The sequence below is a fragment of the Microcebus murinus genome, chromosome 2 (assembly GCF_040939455.1).
Source record: "Microcebus murinus isolate Inina chromosome 2, M.murinus_Inina_mat1.0, whole genome shotgun sequence".
NCBI classification, from domain to species: Eukaryota; Metazoa; Chordata; class Mammalia; order Primates; family Cheirogaleidae; genus Microcebus; species Microcebus murinus.
In genome coordinates, this window is record NC_134105.1 from 29,883,447 (window position 1) to 29,901,308 (window position 17,862).

Genomic DNA, 17,862 nt, shown 5'->3' on the forward strand with positions numbered 1-17,862 from the left:
GAAGGACTCTTAGGATGTCTACCCCAAACCATAGCACATAGAAGCTAGGTGTTCTGTTTGAGCCTCAGACCTTCAGGTGAGTAGGTGATTGGGGGGCATAGGTGGACCTGAGAGAGAGATGCGTTCTGGGGGGATTTTAAATGGATTTTAGAATAAATATACTGACATGTAGAGTTGTATTATTACATGCTCCAGGGTTCTTGGTGTGCCTATGTGGTGTCAACTCTTTGGGTAGCCATCAGTGCTAGGAGATTGGGAATGACCCTTACCTTCCTACTACTCATCCAGCACCTTCTGGGCACAATGTGTTGTCTCACCTGATCTTCACAACCCTCTCCTCGGTGGTGGGCTGGTGGGCCCAGACCCTTGCAGCTGACATGCCTACTTTGCCATCTTGATTCCTACAGATTACACAGACTGAAGTCCAGCAAGGACAGCAGCAGTTCAGCCAGTTCACAGATGGACAGGTAGGGTACCCACCCTGGGCAGGGGCAGAGGGTGAGGAGTTGGGGGGCAGGGTAGCAGGTGATATCTGCATTTGGATGGTTAGGGCAACTGTCCTATCCTCCACTAACAATAAGTGGACAGGAATCATTCAAACAAGAACAGTCTTTAAATCAAGGCGCATATGCTTTAGATTTATAGACTTGTGGGAACTAAAAATAGTCTTAGACATGTAACCCAAATTGCCATTTTACAGATGGGTAAACTAAACCCCAGAGATGGGAAGTGCCTTGTCCACGCTCATGCAGCTGTTCATTACAGAGCCAGGACTGGAATGTGAGGCTCCTATGTCCCTCTCTAGGACTGTTTTTTTTCCCCTAAGCCATGATGCTTTTTTAATAGCATGGGCTATTTGAAATGCAGAGAACATGTGACCTCCCAGGCTCTCTCGGTTCCTGAAATTCAGTAATATTAGACCCATGCAAGGAAGGCATCTTCCCTTTTCCCTCCTGCTTTCCTCTCACAGTACAGTCCCAGAGACCACTGGGCACACAGTAGGACGACACACCCACACTTGTGCTGTCTGCTGCCCAAAAGAGGAGAGCTAGCATCAGAACTCACCTCTGGCTTCTGCTAGCACCACATGCTAGGCCCGCATGCCAGGGTTTCTGTAGGGTTCTTGTTTTTTTTTCTCCCACACAGAGTCTTGCTCTGTTGCCCTGGCTCAAGTGCAGTGGTGTCATTATAGCTTACTGCAACCTCAAACTCCTGGGCTCAAATGATCTTCCTGCCTTGGCCTCCCAAGTAGCTAGGAGTACAGGCATACGCCACCATGCCTGGCTAATTTTTTGTGTTTTATAGTAGAGACGGGGTCTCACTCTTGCTCAGGCTGGTCTCAAACTCTTGAGCTCGAGTGATCCTCCCACCTTGGCCTCCCAGAATGCTAGGGTTACAGCATGAGCCACTGCACCTAGCCGGTTTTTGGTTTCTTTAGGGGGCACATGAGAAACCAAGTGGCCAGTTGGCCCTAACCTTCCTAAGTGGCTGTGTGAGCTTCATGGGTCTTGGCTGTAGTGTTTAATACCAGGCCCCCTCATTAGCAGGGCCCATGTCGAAAATGCAGGTTCAGTATAGTATTCCTGAGTCAGATACTCTGAGGAAAGGAGGAGAGGGGGTAATCCTACTGCCCCTGACAGTGAGGATTACCAAGAGTTGGGGAAATGCTGACTTCCAGGCTGCTGGTACAGTGGTTCGAATTGCTTGTGTTTGTCACAGAGGAACAGCGTGCAGCAAGCTCGAGTCTCTGAGCTAACGGGAGAGGCAGAGCCCAGAGAAGTGAAATCCACAGGAAATTCAACTCCCTGCACCTCTTCCCTGCCCACCACACACCCCCCCTCACACCGGGCTGGTGCCTCCTGTGTCTGCTGCTCCCAGCCCCAGCAGAGCTCCACATCCCCTCCTCCCTCTGACGCCATGCAGTGGGTGGTGGTTGAGGTATCTGGGACCCCCAACCAGCTCGAGGCCCATAGGGAGCTGCATGCCCCTCTCCCGGGGATGACCTCACTCTCTCCTCTCCACCCCTCGCAGCAGCTCTACCAGATCCAGCAAGTCACCATGCCTGCAGGCCAGGACCTCGCCCAGCCCATGTTCATCCAGTCAGCTAACCAGCCCTCCGACGGGCAGGCCCCCCAGGTGACCGGCGACTGAGGGCCTGAGCTGGCAAGGCCAAGGACACCCAACACAATTTTTGCCATACAGCCCCAGGCGATGGGCACAGCCTCCCTCCCCAGAGGACTCGGCCGACCTCAGCGCCTCCTGCAGGCTAGGACACTGGTGCACTACGCCCCACGCCTGGGGGCCAAGATTCTCCAGCAGAAAGATGCAATATTTTTTGTTTCCCTTTTTCCATTTTTTTTCTCCAAGGAATCAATATTTCAGTATGTTGAGCTGTGTGTCCAATGCTATGAAATGAAAATATTAAATAACATATTTATGGCATTTTCTTAAAGAGTGTGGTTGAAAGAATATTTCTCCTTTTGTTTTTCTTTTTTGGTTCTCACTGCCGCTTCTTTTTAGGAGCAAATCTCCCCGGGGTGTACCATACGGTATTTCTTAACCCTTGGAACAGCTGCTGCCCCCAAGATTTGCCACCTTGTTCTGCCCTCAGAGTGAATTAGGTGAATGTGTGTTCCTTTTTCACTAGTGTCCTCTCCCTACCCCCTGCATTCACCCCAGACCTCTGTGTATTTGCACCCAGAGGCCATGGCAACATTCCTTGCATTTGAGAGATGGACTCATTCCCCATGGAGAGTGGATGGTTTCATTCCCACACCCTTCTCTCCCAGGGACCCAAGGAGACTAGAACTTTGTGCATTTTCTGCCCCTCCACCCCCAGCCTTTATTTTTTAGATTCATTAAAAATTGTGCTAGTCTCCTTTGCTGCATGGACTTCAAACTGCATGAAATGCAATAAATCTCATTTTAGATAATTAGAGTCTGGGTTTCTGTGTCTGGGGGCATTCATGGGGCCACTTTGCTTGGGAAAGGCGTGGAAAGGTTCATTTGTCCTAATATTGTACGGTATCTGGGAAGGAGGAGTCACCCTTATGAGAAAGGGGATGTCAAAAGCTAAGGTAACTTATGTCATATATCTGATTCAAGGTGAGGTCCTCGGCCAATTTTAAAAGTGAACCTCATCAGAATATGTTTGCTGCTCAGAGATGTCCACCCACATGGTTTACTGGACTCCCACACGTGTCAGATTGAGCTGTGTCTTGCTTAGTCGAGGGTCAGAGGGACATCTCTCATGGAGAAAGCTGGCTCTGTGCTGCAAACAAGAAACGGGATAAACCTCTCCAGTCCTGCCTGGCACAGGCTGGCACTCTGAGTTGCCTGCTGTGGCCATGCCCATTACTAAAGGCATGGCATTGGCCATGGAGAGCAGCCCAGGCCCCTTGTCAGGCAGCAGATCACAGGGGTTCTCCAGCCAGGGCCTGCTTCCTGTTAAGTGAAGCATGGGGAATAGAAAAAATGTCCCACTTCATTGGCCATAGAGTGATGAGCCGCCTTTCTCATCTCTACCATGTCATCCTTACAACTAGAATGAGGACTGTTGTCATGGGAAGAGCAGTGAACTGGGTGCCAGGAAAAGTAGGTAGGTATAGACTGCCATAAAACCATAGACAACTCCCTTGTCTTTGAGACTATCTCAAAAGGTGAGGTGGGAATGGGGGAAAGAGGCTTATATTTGATGATTTTAAGTCCGAGCCAGATACTGTTATGATTCCCTCACCAAATATCCCCTACTCTAAACCATGGGGGTAGGACATGGATTGGTTTTCAAGAATGAGCAAAGATTCAGATAACACTCCTGCCCCTCTGTTCTTTCTTCTTCCCAAGAGATGACCCAGATCTCTTGGATCTATTTAAATATCTTGCCCAGATTCAGGTCTGGTCAGCTCTACCCTTTACTGTCTGGATTGGGGTCCTGTTGACTGTGTCTCCTTGATGCTGGTAGTTTATAAAGTACTTGGCCATCTATGTCATCTATTTCATTTTAATTCATTTACTTAAGTGTACCTTACCTCATTCCACATGAAAAATTGAGATGGCTTGCAATGAAAACATAACACATGAAATAATAAAATAGGACAAATACAATTGAGTAGGAAATCAGGATCATAGAAAACCAGAACACAAATGTGATGGCCATAAAGACCTACCTAGTTGTTAGAATTGTTTGGCCCTGAGCTTCCTGGCCACCAAAGCAAAAAGAGATGAGACCAGGGTGAGGGATTCACACTATGAAAGAAATAAAAATAACATTGTTTTGCAAAAGCAGTCTTCTTAGTTTTGAGGTTTATGATACCGTGGTAGTCTTTCAATGTAATCAGGGTAGATAAAGCAAGTGGTACTGTCACCATGAGAAGTCAGTAAGTCAGCCCCATATGTGTCTGACTCCCAAGTTCAGTCCCCTCCTCCTATATCCAGTTCTCTTCACCTTCAAAATCTCTGGACATTTCTCTAAAGGAGGTCATCTGGCTTTCCTGTACCCAAACATGTCTTGGTGAGACATCATACAATAAGCAAGTTTTCACCGATAGCCATGTGCCCAGCCCCAAGTGCAGAGAATGCCAGAGAGAGAAGGCAAGTGTGTAGAGGGCCCTGGTCTCAGAAAAGGCAGGAGTCCCACTATTTCAGTTCCTGGCATGCTCTGTCCCACCTTGCTGCTCTTTGACTTGTTCATGATTGGAATTTCAGGCCAATCAGTGGGTTCCCATTTTCCTATAGACTTGCATTCTTGTTTTGGAGATGTTTCGATCAGTTGTGATTGGTAGGCAGCTTCCCTGCTGAACACGTTCTCTTTAAATTTTTCTGCCAGCAGGGCCCATCCTGGTGTAAACAAACCCTTTGGTGCAGCCCTAGAGAGCCCCTATCTAATACCCAGCGCGATCCCCTTACATCCGGAACACTCTTTAAACCTTTTTCCTAGCACTTGCAGCATCGTCCTCTGATGATCTTCAGAATGACCCTGCAGGGGAAACAGGAAGAGGGATCATGATCCCTGTGTTACAGATGGAGTCATGGGAGGTCTAGTGAAGTGCAAGTGACTTGCCCAAGGTCACTTCATGAATTAGGGGTGGAGGTGAAACCAAAACACTGGACTGACACCCCCACTTCCCACTCTGCGCATACACAGTTGCTCTTGGGCCAAGGGTGATATGTATGTGTGTATAAAAAAGAACAAGGCTTTACTAAATGTGAACTGTCTCCTTTTCCTCAGCTTCCCTGAACCAACTGGCCCATCCCTGAGAACATATAGAATAAATAGAGCAATTAGGTCTGGTCTGAGGACAGCTGGTAGTTGGGATAACTTTCCCAAGGGGCTGATGTTGGAGATTGGAGACCCCTAGAATTATGAACCACTATCTGGCTGGCTTCCTTGCCAAGGCCACAAGGGGGCAGCATGCATCCCTCACCTGAGTCTTGGAGGTGGCCTGTCCCACCCTCATCTCAACTTGAGACAGTTCTAGGAATTAAGGGGGGTATGACATGACTTTCTCAATGGGTACTAGAACTCTAGCCCCTTTCCTGATCAGACCCTAACCCTTTGAAAGGAGAGGCTTCCCTAGGATAACAGCGAGGACTAGAAACACTACCCTTACCAGGGTATTGCACCAAGGTAGGTGGTTAGATTTGAAGAACTTTCTGACAGCCCAAGTTCATTCAAGGTCCTTCTTATCTTTCCAGCTTTGTTTCTTCCCATTCTCTCTTCCCCACCACCCCCTCACTCTGTGTTCCTGTCACACCCAATTACTCACTGGTTCCTGAACTCACCTCCGTGTTTTCTGAATGTGCTGGCCAATGCCTGGAATGCCCTTTTACTTCTTTTTTTACTTATTGATCTCCTGTCCATCCATCAAGGCCCAATTTAAATGGCTCTTGCTGAGAAACTTCTAATTCCTGGGGCAAAGTCAGCGAAGACCTCTTCAACTTCTACAGCCTCTATTGTTAGAGTTCATATGCACAGTTATCCTTTGACACCTCTTGCGTGTCAGACATTGTTTTGAACATTGTGAATACCGCTTTAAACAAATCTAAAGAGGTCCCTGCTATCATGGAGCTAATATTGACTATTGGGTTGAGGGTGAGAATGGGGGAGATAGACAATAAACACAAGACCAGGTTAGGCTCTGAAGAAACCCCCTATCCCTCTGTTAAAATCTTCTGGTTTGGGCTGTCTTCCTCACAGGTGGTCCTCCTCCAGTTCAGGGTCATCTCTGTTCCTCTGGAGCCCAGCACAGGGCCTGGCACCAAGGGGGTAACAGTAAGTGGTGAGTGGGTGAATGAACAAACCCATCCCTGCAGCCAACACTGCACACGTTCCCAGCTCTGCTCGTCTGCTCTCACCGTGACTTTTGTTCTTGTTAACAATTTTTATTGAGCTCTGATAATATGCTAGGCAGGGGTATTAGATGGAGATTATCATTTTAAGACATTACTGGAAAATGCTTCTAAAGCTTAGTGCCTAAACGGATTCTCATTTCATCTTTATATCAAATTAGGTGCCCATTTTATAAGCAAGGAATTAAGGCTCAAAGAGATTAAGAAATTGCCCAAGGGCACCAGCTGGTTGAATGGAGCCAGATGCTCCAAGAAGGAGCTCTTATCCCCAGTGGTCCTGTCCCCTCTGATTCATTTCCTATAGAGAATGAAAGTTCTCTTCCCCACCAACCCCGAGGTAGGACCTAACCTTTGCCCCACAGCTCCAGGCATCTGTAGCCCTCTCTATGGTGGTATCTGACCTCCCAAGAGAGGACCCTAATGTGGAGGTCAAGTGCCCAGTCACATGAGCAACTTGGCCGTGGCCTTTTCAAAAGCCCTTAGAGCCAGGCTACTACCATGCCCCAGGAAGAGGAGAAGGAGGACAGTAAGGCTGGCACTCAGAAGGGAAGAACCTGAACTGGGCCCCTATTGGGCCAGGCTGGGCGGGGCTCCTCTGTCTGCCTGGTGCTGAGGAGAGATGGGAAGCAGAGCCCAGCCTCCCTCCCTAGCTCTGAGCCTGGAGCCCCTTCCCTGAGCCCATCACATGTGAGCTCCCAACCCCTCCCCCAGTCCCTGCACCTCTCTCAGTGAAAGCCTGTGGAACAGAAGCTTTCTAAGATCTTGTATGTGTCAAAATGTCTTATTTTGCCCTCTCATTTAAAAGACAGTTTGGCAAAGTATCGAATTCTAGGTTCACAGTTGTTTGCTCTCAGCACTCTGAAGATATATTCCATTGTCTTTTGGCATCTGTTGTTGCTGATGAGAAGTTTACTGTCAATTCAATTATTGGACCTTTGTAGATAAGCCATCTTTTCTCTCTGGTGGCTTTTAGAATTTCCTCTTTATTCTTGGTAGTCTACACTTTGACTACAAGGTGTCCAGATGTAGTTTTGTTTGTTTTGTTTTTTACTAGGCAGTCTGTGGGGCTTTTAAATCTAGAAATCCATCTCTTACATTTGGAAAGAGCTTAGTCACTCCAGTATCTCTTTCTGAAATGAATACATATGCTGGGGTTTCTCATTCAATCTTCTAAGGTATCTTTTCTTTCATAAGTTTAATCTCTTTATTGTTCTATTCTTCATTCTGGAGGATTTCCTATTCTGGCTTCTAATTCATTAATTCTCTCCTCAGATATATTTACTAAGCCATCTATTGATTTTTTTAAAATGTCAATGACTTTAGTTTTCATTTCCAAAATTTCTAGATAGTTCTGTTCATTTCTGCTGCATGTTCCTGTTCAATATCTTTCTGTTCTTGTTTTATAGATGCTATTTCTTCCTTTATCTTCTTGAAGATTTTAACTATATTTAAACTTCCTTTCAGATTGCTCGGTTATCTCTAGGTCTTTTGGTATGAGTTCTCCCATGAGAGATATCTCTCTAAAGGTATCGTGCTTCTAATATGTTGTGAAATGTATCCTCGAGATGATTTTCAGCACATTTTCTGACTGTGCTTTGAGATATGGAGGCTACCCTAAGGGATGATTTCTCAGTTATGTGTGCTCAAGCGGTGTGAGAGTGTGCCGGCCTCAAACCAGCTCCTGCTTTAGTGTCTTGGATTGTGATTTTTGCATGGCATGGATATCAAATCCTGAGCCCACACCTCATGTAGACAGGCTAAAGTGTCATACTCATATGGGTACTCTTTCTACCTAAAGCCAGAGCCAGGTGACTAGCAGGCAGAGAGATTTTAGTCTTGTTCATGGCAGGCAGCACTTTCCTAGAACCAGCTTTAAGTAGGGAGCCTACTGTATACCCCTGCCACTGACGGGCTCTGCAACTGTATTTCCTGCCCCTGCTGGAACACTGATCGCTCCCTCAGCTTCAATTCCTGCTTGCCATCAGGAATCCCATCTTGTTTATGGCCTTAAACAATTTCTCATTCTTGCTTTTGAGCTTGAATATGTATTTTCTTTTAAAAGTATCCAGCATTTACCTTGAATATCTAATATTTCAAATAGGGACTTCAATAAGTGATTTTTTTTTTTTACAGTTTTGGCAATTTAGAGTCACAGAAAGATGCTGAGGGGACCCCTCTCCTGACAAACTCCAAGCCCTTAGGGTGGCTGGTTCTCTCTCCCAGGGGCATCAGTAAGCTTTTTCTTTCTTTCTTTTTTTTTTGAGACAGAGTCTCTCTCTGTCACCCAGGCTAGAGTGCCGTGGTGTCAGCCTAGCTCACAGCAACCTCAAACTCCTGGGCTCAAGCAATCCTTCTGCCTCAGCCTCCCAAGTAGCTGGGGCTACAGGCATGTACCACCATGCCCGGCTAATTTTTTCTATATATTTTTTAGTTGTCTAGCTAATTTCTTTCTATTTTTATATTTTTAGTAGAGACAGGGTCTTGCTGTTGCTCAGGCTGGTCTCGAACTCCTGAGCTCAAACTATCCACCCGCCTCAGCCTCCCAGAGTGTAGGATAACAGGTGTGAGCCACTGCACCTGGCAAATCAATAAGCTTTTAATAAGCTTGACCTGGATGAAGTTCCAGTCTCTGAGCCTCCCATTCCTGCCACACCTCTTTGGAGCCCCCAATCTCCCTCAACCCCTATCGCCCTTACCAGGTGTCATCTGCTTTCTCAACCCCTTCCCTGCTACCAATCTTCAGTCCCTCCTACTCACATCATCTCCCTCCCTGAGCTCTCATCCAAGTTGCTCCCACCAGGGGAGCATGGAAGTTCTTTTCCATTGCATACTCAGCAACTCAGAAAAATCCTTCTTCATTTTTCAACTAACTCCACTGTCTCAGTGGCTCTCATGGAGAACGTGGAGCCTAACAGCAGGAACACTGTACTGTGGTCTTCTAGGAGCTGGGGTTAAGAGGAAGAATCCTGAAGGCAGAAGAGGAGCAGTGCAAGAAAGGGATGGCTTTGACCCTCATTTCCATGCCCCCTTTTCCCTCTGTGTCTCCTCCCTTGGGGCCCCCCTCCAGCCCTTAAGATCAATGGGGGTTCACTTTCGCTGAGCTCAGCGACACTGCTCCCTCCTCACTTCCTGTGGCTCTGAGCTGACTGGCTAGGCCTGGTTGGTCTAGGCTGGGGACAGATCAGGGTGATGGGGCAGGGAGAGAAACTGTCATCTGCTGGGTGGCTTGAGTCCTGTGTCCTTTCTGGGCTGCACAAGGAAAAGGAAGAAGGCCTTTCGCTCATACCCTCTCCTCCTGCTCTCAGTGGAGGTGGAGTCCCAGAGGTGAATAATGTGATGCTGTCACCCTCTGAGCACCCTCTACTCCAGTCTCCTCCTAGGAAGCCCTCCTAGACTGAGAAGAGCTGCTAGGGCCAGGGAATTTCCATAGCATCTCCCTCTTCCACCTCAAACACACACCTAAAGAGTAGTAAGATGATTGGTTCATATTTGTGCAGCTCCCTGCATGATCTGTGACTTTCTCACACATTATTGCATTCAGCCCTCCTGATAGCCAGGGAAGATGGGAAGCGGTGGAGTGACTTGCCCAAGGTCACCAGCTAATCCAGAGGGAGAGGCAGGACTGGAAGCCCAGCCCTGAGTTGTAGTTCATGCTGTTTCTGCTTCTGGCACTGCCAACCTCCCCGGGTGCTGGTGCTTCCCGCTTCACCCCTCCTGAGCTCTCCTGTAGGAAACCACAGCCTCTGCAGCATGCCCAGGCCCGAGCCCTGGCTGGGCTTCCTGTTTTTTATCAGGCCAAACTGGACCCTTGAACCTAGCATTCGAGGCCTCCCATGTCCTCCTGGCTAAGTTTGCTCTTGCTCCCCCGTGCTCTGTAACATCCTCCCCACCCCAGTAGCCACCCCTGCACACACTGCAGCCCAGGGGTTATGAGCAAGACAAGTGTCTTCACTGAGCCTCAGTCTTCCTGGGCTGTAAAATGGGGGTGTGAACAGTATTAAGTCACGGGGTTGTTGGGATGCTGAAATAGACAATGTAGATAGAGCATCCTGCACATGGCTTAGCAGTTAGCATGGGCATCATTCATGGGAACTGCAGGTATTATTAGTTGTACTTCTCTGAACCTCTCCAAGTTCTCCCCATTCCTGTCCCCAGGAAGGCTCCCTCTGTCATTGCCTGTGAGGGCTTCTCCCTTATCTGTCCTCTAACAGCCCTTAGAGCTGTAAGAAAGCCCAGGGGGTTTCAGGGGTACACGGAGGGAGAAGGAGGCAGGTGGGTGTAACCCAGATCCCCTTACCCCAATTCAACCAGAGCACCTTTGTTCCAAAGCTTTTCACACATTGGGGTGCTACCTTATGATTCTGTCTGTAAAATGGGATTCCATTGCTGAAAAGGTCTGACAACCGCTGACTTAAGTCACCCCCTCCTACTCCAGGAAAGGAATCTGAGCCTTTGATTTACCTGGGGTCACAGTGAAGTCAACGACAGGCTTGAGCCTAGCCAGAGAGACCAAAGTCCTAGGTACTTCCAGACCTCAATGCTTTTCAAACCTGGAAGTCTCACTCCCTGGCAGGCATGAGTTCTAGAGAACAAGGACTGGCTGTGTGTGGTTCCCCTCAGCCCCCAGCTGATCCCAGCACTCAGTGCCCAGCAGACAAGTGCCAGCCAGGGGACAGCACAGGTCACGGACAGTTCTGGGTCACTAACGGGTTGTGCGTCCCTAGGCAAGTCTCCACACCCCCTTGAGCCTAAGTTTTCTCATAAGCAAAGGGCTGCTCTTTGTCCCTAAAGGGACAAGACCTGGCACACAGTTGGTGCTCAGCAAAAGGGAGCACTGTCCCTCCCCACCCTTTCTCCCAATCAATACCTGCTCCTTTGGTGGACCAGGGGGACAGTGATGAATAGCAGGAGGTCTTGGAGCCCTGCCCCGTCTTGCACAGATGGGGACCTTGAAGCCAGAGCTGGGAAAGGACTTGCCCAGGTGAGAGTGAGTCTCAGAGAGTGAGTCTGGGCAGAGTGGGGACATTTATTTGGGCAGTGTTACCAGGGAGGGAGATGAGGGCTTGGGCATGGGAAGGAAGCTGCTGAGGGTGGGGTCAAGGGAACAGGTGGGAGAGACAGAAAGAGGAGGATGGGAAACCGCACTGTCCCTTCCCATCCCCTCCAGCAGAGGGGCTGATTGAGAGAGCCTGAGACAGCTGTCTGCTCAGAAAAGTGTCTTAGTCACTAACGGCTACAGTGGGGAAAGTCCATCCTCCCAGTCATGCCCTGGGAATCCGGATGGGGGCAGGAAGGCCACCAACTGACCCTAGAGTGGCCACCTGTCCTCTCTGAACTGGACTTTCTCCTCTGTCTCTTCCCCTCCCCCCCAACATGCCAACAAAACTTTGCTGTGGCCTCCTAGAACCATCTCCGCCATCCCTCCCACCCCTTGGGAAGAGTTCTGTGTCCCTCCATTACACATACGCCTGCAGGAGAAACAGGCCTCTGTGCCCTATGAAAGTCCTTCCTGAGATCTAACTTCCATTCCTCTAGCTACAACCACAGTCTCTTTCCTCCCTCTGCTGCCTTCGAATGGGTAATCTGGAGCGAGAGTTGGAAAGATGATGAGAGACCCTCTCCCTGTAGTGACAGCTCCTCACAAGGATGGGAAGGGACCTTTGCAGTCCCCCAGCTGGGCAGAGAAGCGTGGGGTCCAGAGGTGATGCTTAGCTTGAGGATCAGATTTCCCAGAACAGACCCAATTTCAGCTATTCTGGGCAGTGATAAGGGAAACCTGAATTCAAGTTCCATTTCTGCCCACAGAAGAGACTAAAAAAAAACCCAAGAAATACCCCCAGGCCCCTTGCAACTGCCTGCCTTTGCACCATTCATGTCCCAGACCTTAGTCCCACCCACAGGCCCCACGACTGAGGAGGCCCAGACAGTGCCACAGCGGCGAAGGCAGTGCCATGTATTTGGGGGCTGTGTGCTATTTTCGGCTTATAGGGAGAGGATGGTTAACTCAGCATCCCTCGTGGGGCCCTAGGGCCCAGAAGCCTTCCCCAGCCACCAGTAGAGGATCCGGGCATAACCCGCCCAGGGGCACTAGGCTCTGGCCCTGGGCACACCTGGAGCCAGGAGCAGTGATTCAGGTCAGACCCCAGAAGGCACCCCAGATAGGCAGAGGGGAAAGGGTCACTATGGGGTAGGGGTAAGGGCCAGCTGCCAAGCCCAGCTTGGGGACCCCCAGTCCCTGCAGCCCCCTCCCTGCCTGCCCACAGCCCTGCCTCCCTCCCTCCCCGCAGGCGCTCAGCAGATCAATGCTGCCTTTGCTGACAGCTGAGAATCGAGCTCGCCTTCCCGCCCCCTCCCTCGCCCCTCCCGCTCGGCTCCGTCCCTCGAGAGCCTCCCGGAGGAACCGGGAAGAGTTTGCTGTGGAAGCGCTTCACCCTGGGGCAGGGCCTGCAGAGGGAGCGGCTGGTGTGGCAAGGGAGGAGGATCCAGAAACCCCAATTACCACCCTGTGCAGGGCTGGAGGGCTAAGGGGAGTCCGCCCCTACAGCTAGCGAGATAGAGGTCGGGCACTAAGAAGCACTTTGTCCCTCGGATAAAGTCTCTCCTTCTCTGGCTGGGATTCTGCGGGCCTTTAGGGCCGAGGGTGACCCCCCTCCCCCCGCTGGCTCAGAGCTTACCTCCAAACACCCCATCTGCCCCGAACCTGGGTCCCTGACCTGGAGTGAGACAAGGGAGGGCTTCCACCCAGGGAGGCAGGCAGCTGGGCCCTGGATCAGGGGAGGCTCCTTTTCGGAGCAGGGTGGCCTAAGTGGGGGGCTCTTCCCCCATCGTGAAGGGAACTCGGAGACTGCAGTCGTGGGAGGAACACTGAACACACCTGAGGCCCACCGTGTCACACACTCTGATACAGCTCACGGGCACCAGCTGATTCAGCCGCAGCTGCACGCCCAGCCACACACAGCCCGGGGCACACTTTAAGCATCCCGCACAGTGGCACAAAGGGCACGACCCCGAAGGGCACAACTCATGCTTACACCACGACTCCGCAGCTTGCACATCCGTCTTTGCATCCAGCCACAGCGTACCCACGACCCACACCTTCACCGACTCACTCCCACCACCTGGCGGACCCACAGCCACCCACGCTGCACGCACAAGTAGACACTCCTCCAACCATTCACACCCAAACTCCGCGAGACGCCGCGTCCCATCCTCGGCCGACCACGGCCACAACTCCGCTCTCCACGCCCGCTTTCCACAGCCACACGCGCGGCGTCCCAGCCCCGGCTGGCCTTCAGGGCCACACTGACCCACGCCGCGGTGCACACCACTCGCACACGTCCAGCCTCCCGGCCCCGCGCGCTGCCCCCGCCACGCGGTCCGGCCCGGGCACCGACTGGGCGGCTCGCGCGGCCCGTGCGCCCTGCCCCGCCGTCTTCTCCCGCGTCCCCTCTCTCCGCCTCGCCTCGCTGGCTCGCTCGCTCCCTCCCGATTTGGGAAGGCGGCCGCGGGGCGGGCGGGGGCGGGCGGGGGAGGGGCGGGGCGGGGGAGGTTGACATGTGAGCGGCTAGCCAGCGGCAGGTGGAAAGGCGAGCGGCATGGAGCGCGTAATAAGAGAGTTGGAGTCGGAAAGAGCCGCCCCAGTCGCCGGGGAAGCGGGCGGTCAGTGCGGGCTCCGGCGGCCCCCAGGCTCCGAGCGCCCGCCCCCGGCCCCGGCGCGGCCCCGGCCCGGCCCCTAGCCCCCGCCGCCCGCGCCCGCCCCGGGCCGCCCTGCCGGCCCCGGGTCCGAGCCATGCGCCGCTGAGCGCCCCGAGCGCGCCCCCGCCCCGGACCGTACCCCGGCTCCGGCCTCCCCCCGCCCGGCGCCGCCCATGGCCGAGGCCCCCCCGCGCCGCCTCGGCCTGGGCCCCCCGCCCGGGGACGCCCCCCGCGCCGAGCTGGTGGCGCTCACGGCTGTGCAGAGCGAGCCGGGCGAGGCGGGCGGGGGCGGCTCCCCGCGCCGCCTCGGCCTCCTGGGCAGCCCCCTGCCGCCGGGCGCGCCCCTCCCTGGGCCGGGCTCCGGCTCGGGCTCCGCCTGCGGCCAGCGCTCCTCGGCCGCGCACAAGCGCTACCGCCGCCTGCAGAACTGGGTCTACAACGTGCTGGAGCGGCCCCGCGGTTGGGCCTTCGTCTACCACGTCTTCATGTGAGTTTGCGCCCCCGCGCCCCCTTTCGTGTCTCTGCCATCCTGCCCCGCGCTGCCCCCGCGCCAGCCTGGGCTCCCTGGGGACGGCCGCCCCGCCCTGGCTCTGCCTTCTGCCCCCCTGCCCCGCGGCCGACCCTCATCTCTCTCCCCTCAGGCCCGGCCCCGTATCTGATGCCCCCTGATCCTGAGCCTGACCCTAACCCCTGATGTCCCCGTCCTGATCCCTGCTTGACCTCGCTTCTGACCTCCCCCCACCTGACTCCTTATTTCCATCCTGATGGCCAAGCCCTGCTCCTCTGTCCCAGGCGCTCCCACATCCCGCATCCGGCGGCTTGTCCGCGTCCACTCTGCGAAGTCTGGAGCCACTGAAGTGGGTTCCCTTTTCCTCTTCCCCACCTCTGCCTGCCTGTGTCCCAGACACACAGAGGACCCCTTGGCCCCCACACGCTTTGTCACCGCCTCCCCAGCTCTGTAGCCGTGATGGGCTCCCACCTGGGCTCCCTTTGGAGATGCCTCTCTCCAGGGACGGCCCCCAGCCCAGCTCAGGCTGGCCCCTGGTTGTAGATGTTTTGGGGTCCCTGTGGGCCACCTCGGCCCTGACACTCTTGTGTGCTGTGTTCCACTTTGTCTTCTCTCTGTGTTCTCCTCCACCCTCAACTTCCCAGTGTGGCAGCAGCAGCCACCCTGCCCGCCCTGCCCGCCCTGGCGGCTCAGCCCAGCCCGCCTGCCTTGCTGGCCAGCGGCACCAGGCCTGGCTCTGGGCACTGGGGAAAAAGAAAGCGGAGAGGGGTAGGTTTGGAAACACTGACGCTGCAGGCCCCCTCCTCCCCCTCTCCAGGCTCCTACAACTTTCAAAAACACTGACCCCTCTTGGATGTGCAGAGTGAATTTTGGCAGCTCAGGGCTCCGTCTTGGGGGATGGCCTGGCCCAGTCGGGAACATGAGAGGCCCGGCGGATATCAGTTGAAGGGTTGGGCCTGGCGCTGGGACGCTCAGAGGTGCCCGTGAGAGACCTCCAGTCCCTGGAAAATGTGCTGCTATTAATCCCTTCTGACCACAGTCAGAGAGGGCCCTCTGATGTTGTGGTCTCCTGGTGGTCCACTGCCTGTCCACCTGACTGTCAAGACAGTCCTTCTACTTGTCTGGCTGTCCTTCTGTCACACTGAGTTTCCACCTGTAAGTTGGCTTGTCTGTGCATCTCTCCACCTGTCTGTCTGGCTGTCCTTCTGTTTGTCTGTTTCCATCTCTCTGTCCATCTGTGTGCCTATCTGTCCATCTGCCTATCCACCTGGCCACCTGACTGTCCACTCTTTTTCTACCTGTCTTTTTCCACCTGTCCTTTGGTCTGAACTGGGCCCACAGAATTTCGAGGTGAAGGGGTGGGAGATGCTGGCACGGGGAGGGGTAGAGGGAGGGAACTATCAGCCATTAAGTACCTGGAGGCGCAGCCTTAACTTTGTGCAGAGACTCTGGCTAGGCTAGGTGGGGTCAAAGAGTTGGAATTGTTAAGGACGTGAGTTCAAGCTTCTGGTCGGGGTCAACGGTTAGGAGTAGCCCAACCCCTAGTGCCCACTGGGGAGGCTGGATGAATATTTGCTGCTACGGAGAGGATGTTGGAGTGAGGAAGGTTCAGTGCTGGTGGAGTTGGGGCGAGGGGCAGGGGACTGCTCACTAAGCGTGGTGGCTGCACAGCCCAAGGAGGGTGAGACACTCCGCAGAGAGCGACTGTGCCCACCATGGGCTCCTTTTGCGAGGTGACTTTTCCACTGCCTGGCTGGGCCTGGAGAAGCCAGTGGGCTCTGAGGTGGGGGTCCTGAACGCCAGGCTTGGCCTCTCAGCCCCCACAAGGGTCACTGGAGGTAAAGGACCTGCTGCCATTCTCCTGGTCAGCTGCTGCTGGTGCCTCCTCTGGAAGGGCCTCCCCTTCCTCTCCAGGAGCTAAATCCACTGACACCTTTACCCCACATCCTGCTGTTTCAGGATGCCAGGAATGCCCTGGCCAGGGGCTTGCTTGTCTTAACCACTTGTCCCCAGGAGGCCAGGACCAGGCATTTCTTGGGAGCTCCAGGGGAGGAAATGAGGTGTGAAAACATCCCAATGCTAAGGGATCTCAGGGAATTGGTCGTCCATCTTGGAGGTCAAAGGGGGCTGCAAGGTCAGGAGCCTCTCCTCTTGTGTGCTCTGCGGCCTCAGATTGATCACTGGGCCTCTCTGAGCTTTATGTTGTCATAGTGGGTAGAAACCCCAGCCTTGTGAGCCTCCCTGTTGGATCAGGAAATGGGAAAGCGCTCTGTGAACTGCATGCGCCTGAGTGTCAGAGAGGGTTGTTATTATTGGGGCTGGGGGAGGGGCCGCACAGAAGGTCTCTCCTGTTCTTGAGGAGCTCCAGATGTGGGGTTTCTCAGTCACTCACTGCAGGGTCTTGTGCATTCTTGCCAGGAAGTACTTCCTGCTATTGGACTTCTAGCCCTCTCTGTGCACTTTTGATCAAATCCTTTCCCCCTCCCCAGTCTTCCTCAGAGGCAGCCCAAGCGAGGGGGGCCACGTGGGTACAGTTAGCCAGGATCCCCTTCCCAGGGACGCCGGCTGTGGCAGGAGGGGCCCCAGCAGAAGAGCCTGTGAGAGAAGGGCTTGGGAAGGACAGAGGGAGCAGAGGTGAGCAGGCAGGTTCGCCTGAGGGGACAGCCCCCCCACACCTGCCAGCTGGGCCCCACCAGGCCCCACTCAGAACCTGCACCTTTCTGGCACCTAGGGCTGGGGTATGGCCCAGAGGACAAGCCCTGATACAGCCTCTCCTGCCAGCAGCTGTGGCCTCTGGGAAGTGAGAACTACTGACTCCCGTCTTCTCCCTGTTGAGATCCAGAATGAGGGTCTCTGGGTCCCTCCTCGAGCTCTCCCTCCTTCTCTAGGTCCTCAGTCCCACCACCAAACCCCAAAGCCTTCCCTGTGCCCCAGTCCCTGATATAAGCCCTCAATTCTTCAGAGGCCCTGCTCCCTGAATTTTAAGAAACACCACCTTGCCGCCATCCTACTGTCTGAGCCTTGGGAGGATGCTGGGGCCGCACACCCTCACAGGCTGAGCAGCGCACCCCTCTCAGAGGCCACACCAGCCTCCCTGGAAGCCAGAGGGCCGGAAGGGGCTGAGCAAGACCCCATCTCCCGCCAGCCTCTCCGAGGTGCTGGGAGACTCACGCTCACTGCTCCCAGCCCCCAGCTGCCTAGCAAACTCTCTATGTGAAGCTTTACGGCTCTGTAAACATCCTCCCTCAGCCCTGTCCCTGGGGTCAGAAGCTGTGGGAATGGGGAAAGAGGAGGTGGGGGCAGCTCCCGGG

General features: G+C 53.6%; 2 protein-coding genes across 13 annotated transcripts in view; both read left to right on the forward strand.

The window, feature by feature from the left end:
- The window catches only part of NFYC (nuclear transcription factor Y subunit gamma), a 75,464-nt gene extending 72,531 nt beyond the window's left edge, over positions 1-2,933 (forward strand). For 6 of the 12 annotated variants that reach the window (XM_075997084.1, XM_075997070.1, XM_075997059.1 and 3 more), the window contains 2 exons: positions 408-467; positions 1,720-2,933. In XM_075997084.1, the coding sequence (XP_075853199.1) occupies positions 408-467; positions 1,720-2,151 (492 nt within the window). In that variant the 3' untranslated portion in view covers positions 2,152-2,933. The remainder of the gene's footprint in view (positions 1-407; positions 468-1,719) is intronic. The other 6 variants (XM_075997101.1, XM_075997085.1, XM_075997087.1 and 3 more) reach the window with 4 other exon arrangements.
- Positions 2,934-14,216: 11,283 nt separating this feature from the next.
- Positions 14,217-17,862, forward strand: part of KCNQ4 (potassium voltage-gated channel subfamily Q member 4) — a 51,766-nt gene continuing 48,120 nt past the window's right edge. Inside the window, exon 1 of the mRNA XM_012735816.2 lies at positions 14,217-14,530. Coding sequence (XP_012591270.1) covers positions 14,217-14,530 — 314 coding nt within the window. The remainder of the gene's footprint in view (positions 14,531-17,862) is intronic.